The 21,085-nt window shown below is 39.1% G+C and overlaps 1 protein-coding gene across 4 annotated transcripts in view; it reads right to left on the bottom strand.

Annotated features, from left to right (window-relative positions):
- FREM1 (FRAS1 related extracellular matrix 1) overlaps positions 1 to 21,085 on the bottom strand; it is a 256,334-nt gene that overhangs the window by 62,817 nt on the left and 172,432 nt on the right. For 3 of the 4 annotated variants that reach the window (XM_054657951.1, XM_054657963.2, XM_009456318.4), the window contains 7 exons: positions 19,200 to 19,408; positions 16,736 to 16,829; positions 12,767 to 13,019; positions 7,900 to 8,094; positions 6,617 to 6,802; positions 4,917 to 5,113; positions 1,611 to 1,833 (listed from right to left, as the gene is read on the bottom strand). In XM_054657951.1, the coding sequence (XP_054513926.1) occupies positions 1,611 to 1,833; positions 4,917 to 5,113; positions 6,617 to 6,802; positions 7,900 to 8,094; positions 12,767 to 13,019; positions 16,736 to 16,829; positions 19,200 to 19,408 (1,357 nt within the window). Of the gene's footprint in view, positions 1 to 1,610; positions 1,834 to 4,916; positions 5,114 to 6,616; positions 6,803 to 7,899; positions 8,108 to 12,766; positions 13,020 to 16,735; positions 16,830 to 19,199; positions 19,409 to 21,085 lie in introns of those variants that run through there. The other variant, XM_054657964.2, reaches the window with a different exon arrangement.

Here is a 21,085-nt window from a genome sequence, read left to right as displayed (position 1 = left end):
ATGCGGTGTTTGGTTATAAATGCACTTTTTAAATTTAAACCTGAGATGATTTTTGCAACAATTACAAAAAAACCTTTGGAGCAGAAAGCTTACACACTAGTTGGGGAAACAAATAACTAAAAGAAGTTGGAAAAATGTTAAACAAGTGCTAAGATGAAACAAGCACAGAGAAGGAGTGGTTTGGAGACCTTGGGTGGGGCTCAAGCAGAGGTTAACAGAAAGGTGCGTTTTGAAGGCACAGCCTTGGCTAGCCTGGCAAAGGAGGGGGAAGGACCTTACAGGCTGGGAAAAGAAAATGCCTAAGGAAGGAGAATGGGAGGAAGCAGTAATTCAGGAACCGCAAACTTTTCTCAAAATTTTAAAAGTATTTTCATATGTGAAAAGTGGGATACGATTGAATTTTTTAAAAGAGTAATTAAAAAATAATTCAGGCTGCTATGCAATGTGCCATTTCTCTAAAGAGTAAATTATCCCCTCAGAAAATAATGAGCATTATTATATGTGGTTCTGTATTTGTTTCAACTGTGGAAATTTTGGCAGACCAGTCTCTTAAAATGTAGTTTCATGATCTCAATAGTTTTAAAAAGGATTTTTTAATTATAGCATTAAATGTTTGAGTGAAAATACAATAAAAACTCAAATATCATTTTTAATGGTAGTCTAAAAGTGAAAGAAAACATGTTGTTGCCTTTTCAATTACCTACTACCTCTACCTAGGGCCTCCTGTCCTACATTAATCCAGGCCTAGAGAGAGCCCTTGAGAAACAAATGAATAAAGTAGGTGAATGCTATTTCTTCAACCCCTATTTCTGTGATGTATTATTACCTTTTCTAGGTTAAATTATTTTAAAATTTTTATTTTTAATTGGCAAATAAACATTGTATATATTTATGATATATAATGGGGTGTTTTGATGCATGTATACATTGTGAAATGGGTTTATTTTGGTTTTTGTTTGTTTGTTTTTTGACAGAGTCTCACTCTGTCACCCAGGCTGGAAGTCTGGAGTGCAGTGGCACGATCTCGGCTCACTGCAACTTCTGCCTCCCAGGCTCAAGCGATTTCGTGCCTCAGCCTCCTGAGTAGCTGGGATTACAGAAGTGCACCATCACACTCGGCTAATTTTTGTATTTTTAGTAGAGACAGGGTTTCACCATGTTGGCCAGGCTGGTGTCAAATTCCTGACCTCAAGTGATCCACCTGTCTTCGTCTCCCAAAGTTTTGGGATTACAGGCGTGAGCCACCAGGCCCGGCCACATTGTGGAATGGTTAAATCAAGCTAATTAACATATGCATTACTTCTCATACTCATTTTTTTGATTGGTGAGAACTCTTAAAATCTACTGTCTTAGGAATTTTCAAATATGCAATATATTGTTAACTATGGTAACTATGCTGTACAATAAATCTCTTGAACTTACTTCTCCTGTCTAACCGAAATTTCATATCCTTTAACCAACATCTCCCCAATCCTCCCACCCTCAGCCTCTAGTAACCATCATTCTACTCTCTGCTTATATTAGTTTGACCTGTTTAGATTTCACATATAAGTATGGGTTAAATTATTCAATCAACAATAACAAATGCATGGAAGTGGAACATGCTATACCAGTCTTGAGGAGTTCCATGGAAAAACTGTGAACAGGTACATGTTTCTGGTGAGGGTTGGCTGGCTGCTTATTCTCAGAGAAGTCTTTGCTAAACCCCCTATCGATGAGGAGGCCATGGCGTGGCTTTTGAGTGATGCTGAACAGCAGGGCATCCTGGGGAATGTCCAGGTCCACAGCGCTGATGATGGAAGAGTCCAGCTCTTTCATCTGACCCTCGCACACCTGAGCAAGAACACATGAGAAAAGTCAACAATGCACGAAAGACAACTTGTCTTTCCTTGGAAAACTGCTTAAAAGAAATCATTTCAATATATCCTACTTCAAATTTTCTATGAGATTTATATAGGATGAGTCCTAAAAAGAAATTGCTGGTTTAATAGGAATGTAAAGGAAGTAACAGATCTATTAATCCCCCTTACATTTTTTTCTGAAGATTTCAAAGCACTTTATTCATTTCCATGAAGGACAAAGGACATATAATTTTTAAAATATGTATTGTTCATAAGTCAAAGGTCAGGGGAAAAATGCAACCAAGACGGTGTTTGCTTTCAAGAAGTCATGGAAAAGTTCAGTTGTAAAACTGAATCTACAACCTTCACCTTCATAAACCAATCCTCGTGGATCTCCTTGCTTCTACAAGTCTCATGTTTCCATCTGCTTTATAAGTGATACAAATATTTGCTACATACACTAAGCATATTTGGTGGTTTTTATTTTTGTTACTGCAGCAAAAACTTCTGTATTTCCACTGAAATCAACAACAATGCCAAAGGATGCTACTGGATGCATAATTATGTATATTTTCATAATGGGTCCCTCATCTCCCTCCAATTCTTCTACTTCCAAATTTCCTGAACTACTCTTCCCATTCCCTCTCACACCCACTTCAGGTTTCATAATCCTTTAAACACAAAGACAATTAAATGTTTATCATTTCATGTAGTATCTAGTCATTTAGAACTTGACAATATGTTACTTAGCTGATTCAATCTTTTTTTCTCATGAGGATTGAGAGAACAAAAAAGTATTTCTGTTGCCCATTTTGAAATATAGCAAAATCTAAATAATAAGAGTATATAAATTCTACACATGCATATTGGTAATCTGCAATGTTACTATGCTACATAGTATTCTCAACAACCCAAGTCAGGTAAGACTGCAAAGGTCCATCAATAACTATAACTCAAGGAAGAAAATGTCTAGTGCTGCTAGATATTCATAAACAAGAATCACAAAAGGGCAGAGATCAGCATGTTTTCATGACTGAGAAGGCAATTAAGCCTTGAAGGACATGTATGGTTTGAATTTGTGAAAACTTCCTTCCTTCCTCTTTCCCTCCCTCCCTCCCTTCCTCCCTCCCTTTCTTTCTTCTTTCTCTTTCTTTTCTTCTTTCTCTTTCTTTCTTTTTCTTTTCTTTCTCTTTTTCTCCTTCCTTCCTTCCTCTCTTCTTCTCTTTCCCTCCCTCCCTCTTTTCTTTTCCTTTCCCTTTCTCTCCTTTCTCCCTTTTCCCCTTCCTTCCTTCCTCTTTCTTTCTCTTTCCCTCCTTCCCTTCCTCCCTCCCTTTCTTTCTTCTTTCTCTTTTCTCTTTCTTTCTCTCTCCTTCCTTCCTCTCTTCTTCTCTTTCTTTCCCTCCCTCCCTTTTTTCTTTTCCTTTCCCTTTCTCTCTTTTCCTTTTCCCCTCCCCTCCCCTCCTCCTTCCTTCCTTCCTTCCTTCCATCCTTCCTTCCTTCCTCATAGTCTTCTCTGTTGCCCAGGCTACAGTACAGTGGCTCAATCATGGCTCACTGCACACCCACCCACCCAGGCTTAAGCAATCCTCCCACCTCAGCCCCCAAGTAGCTAGGACCATAGGCATGTGTCACAAGCCTGGCTAATTTTTAAAATTTATTTTTATTATTTGTAGAGATGGGGTTTTGCCACATTGCCCAGGCTGGTCTTGAACTCTTGGGCTCAAAGGATCCTCCTGCTTCAGCCTCCCAAAGTGCTGGGATTACAGGCGTGAGCCACCATGCCTGGCCTAAAGCATCCTTTCATTTCACCCTCTCTTACTGACTTTGAAGGGCACCCTCCTACAACCACATTTTATTGAACATGTGTTAACAAAAAAACACTTGCCATATATGATACTTGTGCTAAAAGGATGCTGATTTTCTTTTATCTAGCCCTACTTATTAAATATTAAAGTGGCATCATAGTTCAACTTACAATGGTATACTTATGAAAACATTTTAAATAGGACCTTGGCTTTTTCTCCAAGAACTTTAATAAAGCAACTTAAAATATGTTATAATATCCTTCTTCATAGAGCTTGACTAAAACGTGAGGTTGTTTCTTGCAGATTGAATAGACTATTGAGATTAGGACAACAAAAATTTTAGATCAATATACATAAAATGCCAAACCTGATTAGTAGACAGGTTTGGAATGGATTATAATAACTTAAACAAAAACCTCAAATCTTCTTGCAGCATAACTTGATGGAAGCCCAACTATCTACAAAATAAATGCATTTTCTCACGAGAAAGCAAAATATGATTATCTAAAAAAAAATTATGCGAAGCTTAAAGTCTGCTTTCCCGTAACACACAGGACTTCATATTTTTCACTCTCCAGTAGTCTCTCTAGGGAATGCAGGTAAAACCATGACAACTTTGGCTGGGCGCAGTGGCTCATGCCTGTAATCCCAGCACTTTGGAAAGCCGAGGCGGGCGGATCACGAGGTCAGGAGATCAAGACCATCCTGGCTAACACGGTGAAACCCCGTCTCTAGTAAAAATACAAAAAATTAGCCGGGCGTGGTGGCAGGCGCCTGCAGTCCCAGCTACTCGGAAGGCTGAGGCAGGAGAATGGCGTGAACCCGGGAGGCGGAGCTTGCAGTGAGCCGAGGTCACGCCACTGCACTCCAGCCTGGGTGACAGAGCGGGACTCCATCTCAAAAAACAAAAAACAAAAAAACCATGACTACTTCCAGAGAAGAGCAAGGGACAACTTCCCAGTGGTATTATTTCAGAAGCCCCGACCCTAGGCAAGATACAAGACAATGGAGGTAGGTATCGATGGAATCATCTGTAGATTTTTTTTCTCTCTCATAATTACTGAAGGGCTCTCCAGAGAAATCCATGTGCCAACAAAAGAGGAAAGGCAGGAAGATTAATAATTTTCAAATGATTGCATTACATAACATAGCCTTCCCCACTCCTCACCAATGCAATGTGTTAATGCACTTGGAGCAATGTAAATGGACTAATTGAAAATAAAAATCAAAATGATAAAAGAGAAATGGAACATTTGGATATGTTTCTTACAGTAATATTCTGCACTACAAAGTCAGGAGCTTCATCATTTGTGGGGTTGATTATAATAGAAAATGGTATCTCCAAGGAGTGTTGCTTCCCATCTGTGACGTACACCGTGAACTGGTCGGCAGTTGGTTCTATCCTCAGATGCCTGGACTGCACGTAGTTAATGTGAAAAGCGTTCATGTCTTTCCACTGAAATGAATCTAGAGCACACCAAGATGGAACAGATAAATTAAAAAAAAAATTTTTCCAAGTTATTGGTCCTTAATCCTTAACCCAATAATAGTCAATTTCTCAGTAATACAAATAAGAGATCATAGCAGTTGACCTAAGTATCTTGCTATCAAGGGCTGCTACAACAGCCAACCATCAACATAAAGGCAGATATCCATAGATCATACAGAAGAATAAAATTTGCATGGAGAACCAAAGAGTAATACTTTTTAACCAGTATGCACAGGGACTTCAAGAATACTTCAGATACTTAGAATAAATGTCAGAGACCTTCCCTTGATTAAATGACTACTTTTGCATGAATGGTCTCTGTCATACTTGAGTATAAAAAGAGACCACCTCCGTCACGTAAAGGCAAAACAAGAGTCAATCAATCATCTGCCTACTTGAAGACATACATATCAAGCAAGGTGCTGGATTGAGGAGTGGAATTAGCTAACCCGCTGTTTTAGTATTTTGACATGGACTTAAATCCAAAGAGAAAATGCTTAAAGATGTGCATTAAGTCACCAGAAAAACTGAGTAACATTGAATGCAATTAATCTTATATTCAGTCTCTTTCATATTTAAAATGGACATTCTTCAAAAGCGGTTTGGAGAATCATTTATATGTCTTTGGAAGACTTTGTCTTTGCTTTCTGTTTTTGTTTTGGTTGGTCTGTTTTTGCCTCAAATACAAGACCTATTTAAGTATCTGGGACACGTTTTGGTTTTAAAATTAATGTCATCTGCTTCAACATTTCAGGCTTTCTCTGTGTTACACCCATAGTATATTTCCTCACCCTTTCCACCAATATCTATTCAAAATGCTAAAAGGTTGTGAGAATGAGACCTTGTGAGCTCCCGCTAGATTCACTCTCTCGTGGTATCCTGTGTTGCCTTTTAAACCATTCTTTCTTCAATGTTTATTCTTGTATTTTTCATAAGTAAAATTCCATTTATTTTGAAGTAAATTTGCATGCAAGGGGGAAGTCAGAATAAAAATTTAAATGAAAAATGGTAAGATTCAAAAGCATCAGCTATAATAGTAATAATAATTCATTGAATACATATGGTGCTTTAAACTTTTTTTTTTTTTTTTTTTGAGATGGAGTTTCGCTGTTGCTGTCCAGATTGGAGTGCAATGGCACAATCTCAGCTCACTGCAACCTCTGCCTCCTGGTTTCAAGCAATTCTCCTGCCTCAGCCTCCCAAGTAGCTGGGATTACAGGCATATGCCACCACACCTGGCTAATTTTTTATATTTAGTAGAGAGGGGTTTCACCACATTGGTCAGGCTGGACTCAAACTCCTGACCTCAGGTGACCTGCCCATCTCGGCCTCCCAAAGTGCTGGGATTACAGGCATCAGCCACCACGCCCGGTGCTTTAAACATTTTGAAAGTCCTTACAAAGTTATTAAGCATGACCTGGCCAATCGCTTTCATAAATATAAGGAAGGGAGTCATTGCTGCTGACGAAGCTACAGCTTACCTATACTTATGCCAATATTGCTTTTTTCAAAACCCACAGAAGGGAGTATATTTTCGAGGTAGCCAAACTGAGGAGGAGAAACCAAAACAAATTCCAAGTCATCTGCTGCAGTGTCAGGGTCAGTGGCGGACAAATGGTTAACAGTAAGGGCTGTTGAGCAGCCCTCATCTACAACAAACATGGGACCTGCATACAAATAAAAACACAATTACAACTTAGCATGAAATCCTCTAAACAGACTAGGTAGGACAAAATGCAGTGACTGAAATTCTAGTTCAGAGAAGCTTCCCATGTGCAAAAACATTTCCATGGGAGTTGTTCATTTTCTCTGGCATAATTCTTTTTAAAGTGAAAATCTTGAGTGGTAATGAGTGAATTTACTTTGACCTATGGAATTATATTTTTTTCTTGTCCAGGCAAGTCAGAAGAGAACAGAAAGCCAGCAGAAATACTAACTGTTCCAGCACAGCCCTTTAGTCATTCTCAAGGAACTCTGATTTCCCTTGTGTCTCTATGGAAGTGACAAATGAAAGTAAGAATTGCCCAACTGTTTTAATGTTAAGCCACTAAACGTAGTTTATGTACTCTTCAAGATCAGTTGGTACCTCTGTTTGTCAGAGTGTTAATTGCCTGAGAGCTATTATGAATTGCTCGTAACGAAGAGTTTTTTCATGGCTTGATGCTTAATTATTCTGCTGGGATAATGCTTTCTTTCCAGAACACTGCTTGGGAGATAGTTTGCAAATTACAATAACATTCATACATATGCTTATATTTTTTTCTGAGAGACAGAACATATATATAATGCCTATGAAAAGATGACTTTCTAAAAAGCAAATAAGGTTAAATGTATATAAATGGTCTCTCCGGTATACTCACTCTGTTCTAATAGAAATTATAATGGATAAAATAAATTACTCTCTCTTCAGCAAGCAAATTATATTTTCCCATGTGAAATAAAATCAGAATATTTGAGGACTGCAATGTTGTCCTTGTCTCAACACACACACAAAGACACACACACACACACACACACACACACCCCAACACACGTATTCTCTCTCCATACAGAAATATTAAAATTTTTAAACATGTAAATTCTTTTGCCCTGTAATCTTAACAGATTTGGGTTTTCCACAAAATTTGTGTTGAGGTAATTATTGAAGGACAATTCCATATGGTGGTTTTCTTTTTAGACTATAAATGAAGTGTATTATTTCACTGAACCACAGGTATGACACTAGGTCAGACAATAGTACTGGAACAGAAAAACACATTGTCACCTATTGCAATGGAAGGTGGCTGGTTGTCTACTGGGTATACCGTGATGTTGAGATCATACACTGGAAAGGACGCATGAAGCGGAACAGATGGATTGGGTCCATTGTAGCAACAGCCATTCACAAAAGGGCCAGCCTCTCCATCCGAAACCACCAATGTAATGGTGTCAAAACAGGGCATCATGCCAATCTCGCCACCTGGAAGACACAACTATAGCTGAAACCTGCCTTTTAAAAAATATAGAATACCAAGATGAAATCTACTCACACCTCTTCTACAAGCATTGAAACAGCAAGGAAAAGAAGTTATGTGGATAAAATAAATGTAAAACCCAATTTTATGGCTATGAAATTAAATATAGTCATGAAAATAATGCAAAAATTCTTGCCCATCTGTTGCCTCTGGTGAACTCCCTACCAGCCATCTATCATGATAAGGAGGGACAAAACTGGGCCAACAAGGGTCTGACAGTTTATGAATGAGCAAGGGCACAAAGCTTCACTAGTGAAGGTTTCATTCTTCCCTTATAATCATTTCATGTTATGACCAACCTCAGGGAGAGGGAGAAGGCAACCTTTTCCCTTTGGTAATTGTCTTTCCATTTACATTAACCACCTTAAATGAACAACCATCAACCACAGAGCAGTTATGAGAAAAGAGGATGTTGAATAGGTGAAATACAAAAGTAGGCCACATTTTTGCCATTTCTTTCAATATTCTTCTTACTATATATTAGCCAGGATGTTTTTAAAAATAGCAACAGTCTGTGGAAAAGAAGAGGCATTTATTTTCATTTTCTTCTTTTCACTGTTTAGGTCTTACATCTGTAGGATTCAAAATGTCCCTAGTTTAGACAGTGACAGGAAGAAGGAACAAAATGTCAGGATTAGACAGTTTATCAGCAACAGGGCAATCTGCTCTTGGGTTACCCACTAAGAGCATGGAGTAAGAGTGCTTGCTATCCAGGACACAGAAAAGTTTTGCACATGTGCTGTTGGTAATTCTCATGCATCACCATGAAAATCTCAAGAAGGGAGTGATATGGTTTAGTTGTTCCCCCGCTCAAATCTCATCTTGAATTGTAACTCCCACAATTCCCACATTTCGTGGGAGGAACCCAGTGGGAGGTGACTAAATTTATGGGGGCAGGTCTTTCCTGTGCTTTTCTCATGATAGTGAATGAGTCTCATGAGATCTGATGGTTTTAAAAATGGGAGTTTCCCTGCACAAGCTCTCTTTGCTTGCTGCCATCCATGTAAGATGTGACTTGCTCCTCCTTGCCTTCTGCCATGATCATGAGGCTTCCCAGCCACATGGAACTGTAAGTCCATTAAACCTCTTTCTTTTGTAAATTGCCCAATTTCGGGTATGTCTTTATCAGCAGCCTCAAAATGTACTAATACAGGGAGGAATTAATGCTTGGAGTTTTGATGAACCTAGGGTACAAAAGATCAGGGACATCCTCTCTTTTCAGCAGACACTCTGGTCAAATCTGCAGAGCTCTGCGGTTGCCGTTATTTCCCCTGTTTAAAAATGACAAGGAAAATCTAGAGATTATATTATTGAGCAACCAAGTGTTCAAAGGATGAGAAAACTGGGCTTAAAAGGAAAAACAGAATTGAAGTTGAGAGAATTAGAAAGAAACAACCAGCCGTCAATGTGAGAAAGAGTCAAAAATAAGAGACCTCTCACCTATTCATATATCTAAAATGCAAATTGGCTTAAAAATGTGTTCATTAGTAATTCACTCAGTAAATATTTATTCAACACCTACTATGTGATAATTAGTGTTTCCGGCACACCAGCAGAGAAAAAGGCACACATTTTGGAACTTTCAAAAGACATTTCAAAAGAATGTCAAATGTCAAAAGACCACACTATGCGTCAGGCACCGATACTGTCTAATGGTAGAGAAGGAAATGCAGTGTGGTTAGAATAGCACAGATGTATGTATGTATGTATGTATGTATTATGTAGAATCACATGAAATTGCTACTATTAAACCATTTTTTACCTGTTAAATGGCAATTTTATGTATTCCGGCCTGATCGTGTGCAAGGTGCTGAGGGTGAAAGAAGATGGATTTTAGCTGACAATGGCGTAGGGGCAGGGCATACGTGCCAAGGAAAGTCAGCAAAGTTTCCAGATGCCTTTGCTGGCTTTGTGCTGAGCATTAAAGGATGAGTAAGAGTTTGCCAAGCAGATAAGGTAGAACATTGGGACAGATGGGATAGAAGATCTGTAGGGAGAGGCAATGGGGGAGAGAAATGAAAAGTCACTCTAGAAAGAGAAGACAGCTTTAAAAACAGAGAAGGCAAATTGCAAATTGAGTAACCACAATTTCTCGATAATGGAAGCATAGGATATATTTACAGAAATAGCTGGGAAAGCAGGCCAAATATTAAGCCACTAAAAAGCCTACAATATAGGTAGTGAAATTCTTTACCTTGAAATGGAATATAGCCTAAGGATATGATTGGTACTTACAAATGTTAATCATAGTGTTATTAAAAAAAAATTTGAGGGAAGACAGGGTCTCACTCTGTTGCCCAGGTTGGAGTGCAGTGGCATGATCTTGGCTTACTCTAGGTTCCACCTCCTGGGCTCAAGCGATCCTCCTACCTCAGCCTCCAAGTAGCTGGGACCAGATAATGTTAATTGGGAGAATAGCAAATTATTAATGGACTTTCATATAGTAAGATGTTATTCTGTTACTAAAACATCTTTATAATAACTTTCTAACATTTAATATATATTTTAATAAACATTTTAGGTGATAATCTAAATGATAAAAGTAATCTGCAAAGCTGCATATGTTACAACATAATTGCAACTATGTTAAAATTATGGCCAGAATAAAGAGAATAAAATACTATAATACTGAAATGTGAACAGTGACTCTTTTAGATATGTAATAAGGTGAGTTTTCAAAACTTCATTGTACTTTTCCCTTCCTTCCAAGTTTTCTGCAATGAGTGTGTATTATTTTTATACTTATAGAAAGCAAATAAAGTAATGCTAATAAAATTATTCTTAGGTGGCCTCTAAATCAACACGTAGAAGCAAGAGAAGGGCCAGAAAACTCACTGAAACCTCAGATCCTACAATGCTGTGATTCTTTATCCTGATCCCAGCCCAGGGCTGGGTAACTACCAATTGAGTAAGTGAGTAATCATTACAAGAAAACGTTAACATTCAAATACCAAAATACCCTTTGAATCGAGTATTCCTTCTAACTTAGTAACATAACCAAAAGCCGACTACTTGAAATAATTTGCCCCAATGTCCTACAGGGTTTTATTTTTAAAAAAATTAGTTAATAGTCCCGTCTATGGCTGTTACACTACAGGAGATTTAGAAATCTGTATATCTGTTGTTTAGCACTTAGGACAAGGCACTGGAAAAGAAGACAGATTCTTCTCACCCCTAATTTACCTGTGCTGCATGAGCCTGCCAGAGATGTTAAATAATTAAGCAATAAATAACAATCATTGGTCTTTGGATCCCTTTTCTGCCAGTCTATTTCAGATCCATTGGGGAAATCAAAAATGAGAACCTAGTGGTGAACTCCTGAGGGATATCAAACATACGAACTACGCTCCTCAGGACAAGGAAATCACCCATGAAACCTTTCCTAAGACTAAACACAGATAAGAGGATAGAGAGATACCATTTAAAGAAAAAAGATGTCTGGTGAAGTGATTAAAATGTCCCGAGACATCTGGTGTTCCAATACATCACTGTTTTCCAAAGTATATAGGACAAATATTATTTCAGAATGTTTTCTCCCATTTCTGAATTAATCCTTTGCTATCTCCATTCCTCCTCCTTGAATTTATTTCATGCCTCACTGCTTGAATCTCTTCAAATAAGAAAATGATTTGAATTCTGAAAGTTCTTATTTCCTATACCACTCACCTGGCCTTACATACTTGATCATACTTCCTGCATTGGAACTTGCAGTTTAAAGAGGCATATGGATGAGTAGACAGGAAATTGCACTACAGTACAGCAAAAGCCAGCAGATGATATATGCAGCATTGTTACCAAGGAAGTTTCCCCAACCCAGACCTCAGAAGATGTGCAAGGTGAGATGATGTGATGATGTGCAGTGTGTCAGTGTCAGTCACACTGTCATCTTTGCATGCAAATGGGTTTTGTCTACCCATTTAAGTTCAAAGTCTTTCATAGCAGGGTCTAGGTCATATTCCTGTGTACCCCACAGTGCTTAGTGCTATAAGTTACAGATATCAGATGTTGAATTAATATTTTTTAGTGAAACAAATGCCACCTGGGTGACAACATAAAGCAATGCCAAAAATGTAACTGCAGTGCTAATAAATGAACATTTTCTGTACATCTAACCTGTGTTCACGCTGTCATTTGCTGTGGGCAAGTCATATACTGGGTAAGACATTATCGTTATTTTTCAGGAACTCAAAAAGCAGACCAGTTGCTTCTTAGGAGCTAGTTGGTGATCAGTAAGCTTTGAAAATTAATAATGTAATTACCTTAGGAGCTTGCTTCAGGCATTTCTGTCATGATTTATAGACCCACCAACTACGATGGTCAAACTGACCAGAAATGCTAAGGAGAATCATAGGGTGAATGGAAGGTCTGTGTGGTAGTGTCAGGAACAAAGCAAGTAATATCTGCCTTTCTCCACTGTGTGAAATTCGTTATAATAACACAATCAGAAATACTTCCATATATGGTGATCATGCTGGAAAAATGGAGGCCAGGCTGCAGCTGCTTCTTGTTTTTAAGGGAAGTAACCATTCTGACTGTTCGATTATGGGAGCCCACACTGAGGAGTGGAGACTCTCATGTTGCTTGCATTCCCTCACTGGTCACCATGCTGCTGCTTACCTGTGTGTTTGTATGTCACGGCCTCTGAGATAACATCTCTCTGAGAGAACTGATCCACTGTGACTCCAGCTCTCCTCACCACCCCATGCTGAGGTTCGCGAGCAATCACAAACATCAACTTCAAGTTATCGCTGTCCACATCAGTAGCAAAAATGTATTCAGAGGTGATGACCACCTCTCCTCCCTCTGAGCAATTCATGACAGGCATGAGGTCAGCCTTTAAGACTGGTGGCTCATCGTTGACAGGGAATACCTAGGCAATGGAAAAAATGCAAGTTTTCAGAAAAAGAAAGAAATGACAAATTCTTTGACAGGTAATCCATTGCTCATAGTCAGAATGACAGGCATTTTCATATTACAGACACATGAAACAACAGCCGTGAAATTTGGCCAAGTAATCTGTGTCTTTTAACTTTTCCCATGTAAACCATCTTGCAAGGAATGCCCCATGTGACAGGCATTTTAGGTAGGAATGGGAGAATATGGTTATGGTTCAGGACTCAAAACTCTCATTTGTTTCTAGACAGAAAAAATACAAATGTAATTTAAGGCATTCTTCACCAAAGCCCCTATCCTCTTTCATTAAATTCACACATATTCCCGAAGAATTCTGGTCCTTGTGGTCCAAGGCATTTTCATTTACTGCATCAAAGTTATTTTTGTTTCAAATTACTTGGTGATTACAAAGCTTTCCTCCACCCTCAACTTCCTGCCACCCAGGAAGTTTCTCTGGACTTATAATAAGCAGCAGCTGCATTTCAAACAGTTTGAGTTAAATATGAAACTCCGTAACTATTCAATCAATGCCAGGTTTCATCCCGACAAAATGTTTTTCTCTCACTTTCACGAAAATAAAACTCCAAGTAAAAAGGAAAGAAAAGCGACATGGGATCACGCTGGCACTCTAAATTTAAAAAGATCGTGTAGAAATCTGGAAAAGCATATCTTCTAAAAGGGAGTGAGGACAACCCCCCTCTGAGTTCACAGCCACAACTTGGTGTGTGCTGCAAGGCTGCCACGTCTGCCCTGTGAATCCTCTCAACCCTACACCTTCTTCCCTAATGCTCAGCCAAAGTGATCTTTTTAACGTGTGGACTTTAAGTCACTGCCTTTCGGAGACCTTCAGGGGCTTCCCATTGATTCTGCTAGGATTTCTCTGGCCTTATCGCATGCTATGAGGTGCCTTTGCCACTCCACTCCAGTTTTATCCCGACACACATTCCCCACCATCACAGGGTCTCTGCATCATCTCTCTCCCCACTGCCCACGTCTCTTCCCCCCGGGAATTCTGTCCCCAACTCTTTGCTTGGTTAACTCCTCCTTCAGGTTACATGGGGATTCCTCAGGAAATCCTTCCTTAACTATTCAGCTAATTTAGGGGCTTCTATTATTTACTCTCTTTTAGCATCCTATTTACGTATAGAACCATCTAAATTTTAATCAATTAATTATCTTGGTGATAATCTGTTTAATGCCTGTCTTCATCCCTGGCCTGTGACCTCTAGAAGAACAGTGACTTTGTTTGTCTTGTTCATCATCATATTCTAAATATCTTGCCTAAGGCTTGGCAAAGAAAGCACTTATTAAATATTTGCTGAATAAATGAATGAGTGAACGCAACTATGCATATATGTCCTGACTACCTTGTTATTTAAACAGGCTAAAACTCTAAAACAAATATACATGAAATTTAATGGATAGAGGAATGGGTAACAAAAGCTCCAGGCTAGTTATTTAATTAAAGATTTTAAAAGCCTATAATATTCTCTACTTTTCTATTGGCTTATTAAGAAAAAACCATCTTTGTTCAAGTCCCCTGAGTGAATTCATTTAAGACCTTCTCCAGTATTGTTCTTGACCCTGAGGAATACACCAACAAATTCAGTGATGACCATCTTGCAGCAGTTCACAAAAGAGTCTCAACTTTCAAATGAATAATAAAGTCCAAAGGCAATAGAATTAAGAATATTCCTTCTGGGTGAAAAAAAAATCACAAACACTTGTCCAAAAATTGGCTGTGCCTCTGTTTGGCTTTTAAAGACCATCCTCTTGTGTTTAAAAAGAAACAATAAACAGATTGTTTTCCCAAAATGCACTGCCTATTGTCATGGATGGAAGATAGGGTTGGGGTTTTTTCCCCACAAATTTGCTTTTCAGACAAAAAAAGTAACTCAGAAAGTTTTGTCTCTCTGTAAGTCTGCCAACAAAGAAAACTGTCCTTTTTGAAGCTGCAATAACGTACTGCTCTTTATTCAGATCCCAAAGGCCATTATGAGGACTAAGTGGGAAAATGAAAGGAAGAGATTGCCTTGTTCCTGGCATAGAGAGGTGCACAGAAACTACTGGCCAGTATGATCATTATAATCACCTAGTGATGTAGAAGTGTGGCAGGGTGAGGAGGAAAGAATACTGACCTAGGTAACAAAGAGTGGAGATGCCAGCCCAAGACTACACTGTCTAGTCAATGATTTTGGGCAAGTCATTGAACCTTCTTGTACCTAAATATCCTTAGCTATAAAATGGGGATAACTCCTTCACTGCTTCTTAAAATTATAGATGTGAACATCCTTTATTAGTTACTAAAATATCTTACAAAGACATTATTACCAATACAGTAATGAGTTCATATCACAAAGATCTGAAAAATTCCAACAGAAAGAAAAATAATCTAGTACAATGAAAATAATTAGTGGCTCTTCAGGGAACATGGTATATTTTTCTTCAGACCTTCTTTCGTTACCAACTATAAATACCTGAAAACCCTCTGAGTTATGCTCTTGGACTTGCATGCCACTCAACAAAGAAATTCAGGGGGTTCCTGTAAGTCCCTTGGGCATGCACTCAAATTTTTTTTTTTGAGTCAGAGTCTCGCTCTGTTGCCCAGGCTGGAGTGCAGTGGCACAATCTCGGCTCACTGCAACCTCTGCCTCCCAGGTTCCAGCGATTCTCCTGCCTCAGCCTCCCAAGTAGCTGGGACTACAGGTGCAAGCCACTATGCCCAGATAATTTTTGTATTTTTAATAGAGACAGGGTTTCGCCATTTTGGACAGGGTGGTCTTGAAATCCTGACCTCAAGTGATCAGCCTGCTTTGGCATCCCAAAGTGCTGGGATTACAGGTGTGAGCCACCTTGCCCGCTCTGCACTCGAATTTTATGTGCAGATTTTTCATTTGTCAAGAGGGGGAAATATGATCAAATCCTCATGCTAGGACTATATGGTACAGGAACTCACAAAGAGGCACCACACACACATATACATGGCTTTATCTGTAAACAGGAAAACCCCAGTGATACTAGCCTAACCTGCCCCACTGCTAAATAAATATTTCTGAGTTTTATAGTTCAAAGATATTAGAAATAGTTTATACATAGAATAAATTACTTTTAAAATTAAATATCTGTGTTTGAAGTCAGAGTAATTCTACCTCTAAATAGATTAGAGAGAGACAATAGCATAGTACTACTACTTCATCATCACAACTTTGGTTTCTATTGGCAGGCCTGAGACATACAAGGATCGAAGCAGGTATCCTCTCACTTTGGAGGCCGTAGGTTTCCAGTTCTGTCAGGACCTGAGAGTTTTCCAACAAGATCCTCTATGTCTGTATGATTGCTATGATTTTAATGTGTCCCCAAAAAAGCATGCATTGAAAACTTGCAACAGTGTTGGGAGGTGGGAGGTTTATAGGTCATGAGGGCTCCACCCTCATGAATGGATTAATGCTGATCATAAAAGGCTCATAGCTCAGTGTCTGGCTCCCTCTTGCTCTTTTTCTGCCCTTCCATCATAGGGTGATGCAGCAAGAAGGCCCTCACTGGATGCAGCTACCCAATCTTAGACTTCCCAGCCTCCAGAGTCATGAGCCAAATAAATTTCTGTTCATTATAAATTACCCAGTCTGTAGTATTGTGTTATGGCAGCACAAAACAGACTAAGACAATAACCCAGGGAAGAAACTTTCTACCCACCTCAACATGTAGAACAAATTCTGCTGAATTTGTGCCATCGGTGACCTCCAAGAGTAGGTCATCCTGAAGAACTTCAGTTCCATCATGTTGATACCTGTGGGGATAATATTTGTCACCAACCTCTTAGGAACAGTGTGAGAGTAAATTGAGATGCATGATACATGAGCTCTTCCAAGGCTTTGGCCACGTGTTCACTAAATAAATAAATAGCAACAACAACAACAAAAACCCAGCATAATCCTGAAGTCACATATTTAACTACTCATACATCCTTGAATGTAAAATTGCTCCACCCTGGAAAAATGTGTTATATGCATTTCTAATTTGTCCTCAAATTAAAAAGCAGCCCTTCAAATGCCACTGTGACAACAGGAACCATTTGGTATAGGTCTGTACGCTTGCAGAATACACCGACTAGGGCCAGGAGAAAGAACCCTCAGACTGAGCAGTAGATGAGGACAAGTGAGACACTGTGGATTTGATCTTTTTCTCCCCTTTTCTACTTCTAAGGCTAGGCTAATCCTTCCGCCTGTGCTCTGGATCTATTCAGCTTTTCTCTAAAACCTTGATCAATGAATTATGTATTGCCTCTTTCCTGTCATTTCTCCTCTTCCATTGACTAGCTATCTTCCTCTCAATCTATATAAATTCTTAAATCTCTTAGACTTAAAAAATACCTTTCCTTTGTCTAGCCTTAGCCCTATCTTCCACTAATTTCTCAGCCACATTTCTTGAAGGCATTGTCTAATTCTAGGCTCTCCACATACTCTCCAGCCCATTGCAGTGATGCTTGGAAAGTTCTAAGGAGCTGCTGAAGTGAATTGAGCCAAATTTTAAACATATCAATGAGTCCTAGGAATGGAAAATAAAAGTTGTATTAAAAAATAATATAATATATTGAACATGTATAATCTTTAACTATGGGGAAAAAGTCAGAGCTGAAAGGTATTTTACTGAGGACTAGTTTCACCCATAGGCGGGGTAGGAACTGAGGTTGGGGATTCCCTTCCTATGGTGGGGAAGTCCCACATCCTCCCCACCCTCCACGATCCTCTCACGCACTACCCGCTATGCTTTATTTTGCCATGCTCCCTGCAATTTTCATCAAAACTATATTGGTGAATGATAATTCTTTTTTACTAATTCTATTTTACTATGCTAAAATCCCTAAAAGGATCAAATGGCCCTAAGAGTACACATCCAAAGGATGACTGGAGTCAAGCAGATATTCTTTCAAAATCTGACCCCTCCATATACTAGCTGAATGAACTTGGGCAAATTCCTCAACCTCTTTGTGCTTAGTTCTTCAATTAAAATATGAGAATGGATACCTTGTCAGACTTGATTACCATGCAGATTAAATTTTTAAAAACCATAATTGTAAGCCTCTGACAGTATGCTTGAACAGATAGTTCTAGCAAATATTGGTACTGTTTTTACTATCCATCATTCACTCCGTAGCAAGAATTACCTAAACAGGCCTCTCTATCTAACAGACAGTTGAGAGCTGAAATCTCAAAAAACATTTTTTTAACAAGGATAGGAGTGCGAGTGCAAAGATTAAGATATCATGGACTGTAAATCAATGGTGGAACTAAACTGTCAGGATTAAACTCATCTTCTTGTGTACAAATCTTCGTTTCTGGTCAACTTTCCAGTCAAGTGCAGAGCTAAGCATCTGATGTATAATATCTCCTATCATACTTTATCTAAAGGGCTAACGCTCCCATTTATAGCTTGAATTTACAAGTGAGAAGTGAGTGTGTGGGTCTACCCGACCATTGCTTTTGAATAGCTTGTATTGTTTTCCAGAGAAGTTGTTTCACTAGATTTTGTAGGAAAGTTTCTTACAGAACTGCATTAGGTAGAGGAAATGAAAGACCTTCAGCTAAGGGCAGTTTCTCTAGGACCATGAGGCCAGGGATTGTGCCATTCCTATTGGAGACTCAAGTATTAGTTTACGCCCTGCCTACTCAGCTCACCCTGCTTGTTTGCCTGCAGATCCCTGCCCTAGTAGAACGGAATAAGGTTACATTAAGGACATTGATCAACAGAGTTCTATCCCAGAGTTTCCGGGTTATGAAATTTGCTTCTCTGGGACACAAGTTCAATTATGTACATTAGCCTCACAGATTATTTCAGTCTCTCTTTATCTAGTTTGACTATTACCTCCTGTGATATGTGCAGTTACCACCAATTTAATATTCATGGCAATTAAATTTTTATTCTTCAAATATCCATAAAGTTATTTCCAATGGTATAGCAGGTCAGATGGAAATAAAATGTCTGGAGGGAAAGGAAAAAATTGATCATTTGTAATTTTCAACTGACCCGTTGAGTGTGTTAAGTGGCATGTTGGTATCCTTGAAGAAATTGGACAAACTTCTTTCTCTTACTCTGCCTCACAACTGATCTAGATAAGAAACTAAAGCATGTAAATATAAAAGCCATGAAATGTTCTAACCTAACTTTTAAGGTATGGAGATCGCCCCAAGAAAATGTGCCCCCTGAATTTAGAGGAAATCCATTCAGCTCCACCCTTCCGTGCAGAGGCAATTCCCGCAGGGAGAGGTCAATATTGTCCAGCTTGGTATCTGCATCAGAAATCAGAATGTGCTCTGTGCTGATGATGCTTTGACCTCCCTCAGTCACTTTCAGAGGGTTGGTGAACGCCTAGAAAGAAGAAAGGAAGGAAACATTCAAAGCCTTTTTCCATGACCCCTGAAGACAGAGCTCATTACATCACTGTAAAACTTCCAGTATTATCTTCACATGCCAACTAATTTTTCAAGAATGTGGTAAGAGGATAAGTTCATAGCTAGACATTTTGACTGAAAAATATTTTTTTACTATTTCTAATTCTAAGCATTAATGTGTTACAAGGAAACAAGGCAGATCTCTAAGATTGAAAGTATCTACTTTTCATTTATTGCATAGCCTGTATAGTAGAATTGGCAATCATTACTATCTGTGCTGCTAAACTGAGGAAATAATAATTTTCATCCTCAGGTCCATTCCCATCACTGTTCAATACACATACAGCTTAGTCTAAAAAATCCACAAAATCTATGTCAAATTCCCCTGAAGGAAAGGTTTCATCTACTTTTCATTCTAAAAATTCTTAAAGGCTTGGGAAATGGATTGGAGCTTTAGAACTTCAGTCATAGTGAATATTTTAGAAATGGAAGTCGTGTGGCAAAATTGAAGATTCCAGAGGAAATAGATTTATTCCAACATTAGACTTAAATATTAAAGCCACAAAGATAATTTGCTATAATAGAAAAACTCACTGCTCGACTAATAATTCATTCGTAAGTTAAAAGCAAGTTGAATGGCTTGGGATATTTTATCACCTCATTGGGAGGGAGCAGTAAGTGTTCTATGGCCAAATAAGTCTAGAAAAAAGTTACATAAAATATCCTTACCATGGAGGTTTATAAGGGACATAAGCATATCCAAGGCTCTGAGATCCTGCAGGAGGAAAACCTGCTAACTTTGTTTAACCTATCATTACCCCCACGCTTGTATTGCTACGCAGAAGTGAAAGCAAGCAGATACAGTGGGGTACCAAATCACAGGCTCTGAGGACCCCTCCCAGGTGGTCGAGTAAGGTGCCCTGCCCATGGGAGGATGCAGCAGTTCTCCTAGGAAGCACCTACTCTTCTCAGAGCAGCTGCTGGTCCCAGCAGGGAGGATGTTCCCTGAAGAAAGAGCTGGTAAAGGAGGATGACAACAAATTGGAAGAGGAAAGGGAAGGAAGCAAGTGAAGCTGCAGCCTCTGCTCAAGAGCCTGCTGTGTCCTTCTGGACACCACGGCACAGTGCTGGTAGCAACTCCAGGCCACAGCCACCTGGGGCATTCATGGTGCCACGAGGGCAGCCCCTTGCATCATGGAAATTATGAGACCTACAGTTCTGAGACCACTGCCTTCTATTCTTTAATCAACTACCAATGCAAAAACATAGACTTCTCTCCCTACAACTACCCCCACCCTGACCTCTCCCAAGTGTCTCACTTTCACTTTGCTAAACCTACATTTTCACTGTTTGTAGGAGAAAGAAAGAGAGGGAGCTCTTACTCAGAGGGGAGTGTTGTCTTCGAACAAAGGTCCATGCTTGCCAACCTCATTTTTCTGAGCTGTATTGAATTAGTATCCCAATATGGAATCTTCAATTTCCAATGTTTCAAGGAATATGCTTTGCTACATTAGATGATTTTTTAAATATATACTTTAGGGCAACTTTCAAAAAAATAAAAGCATAAGGCTAATTTCCCCCGACTCATTAGTCATTAGCTTTTTAATTCTTGCCCAGATCCAGTGCTCAGGTTTCTGGGACTCAGGTTAGCATG

This window comes from Pan troglodytes, chromosome 11 (assembly GCF_028858775.2).
Source record: "Pan troglodytes isolate AG18354 chromosome 11, NHGRI_mPanTro3-v2.0_pri, whole genome shotgun sequence".
Lineage (NCBI taxonomy): Eukaryota > Metazoa > Chordata > Mammalia > Primates > Hominidae > Pan > Pan troglodytes.
The sequence above is the reverse complement of the archived record's forward strand: the minus strand, read 5'-3'. Positions and strand labels throughout refer to the sequence as shown.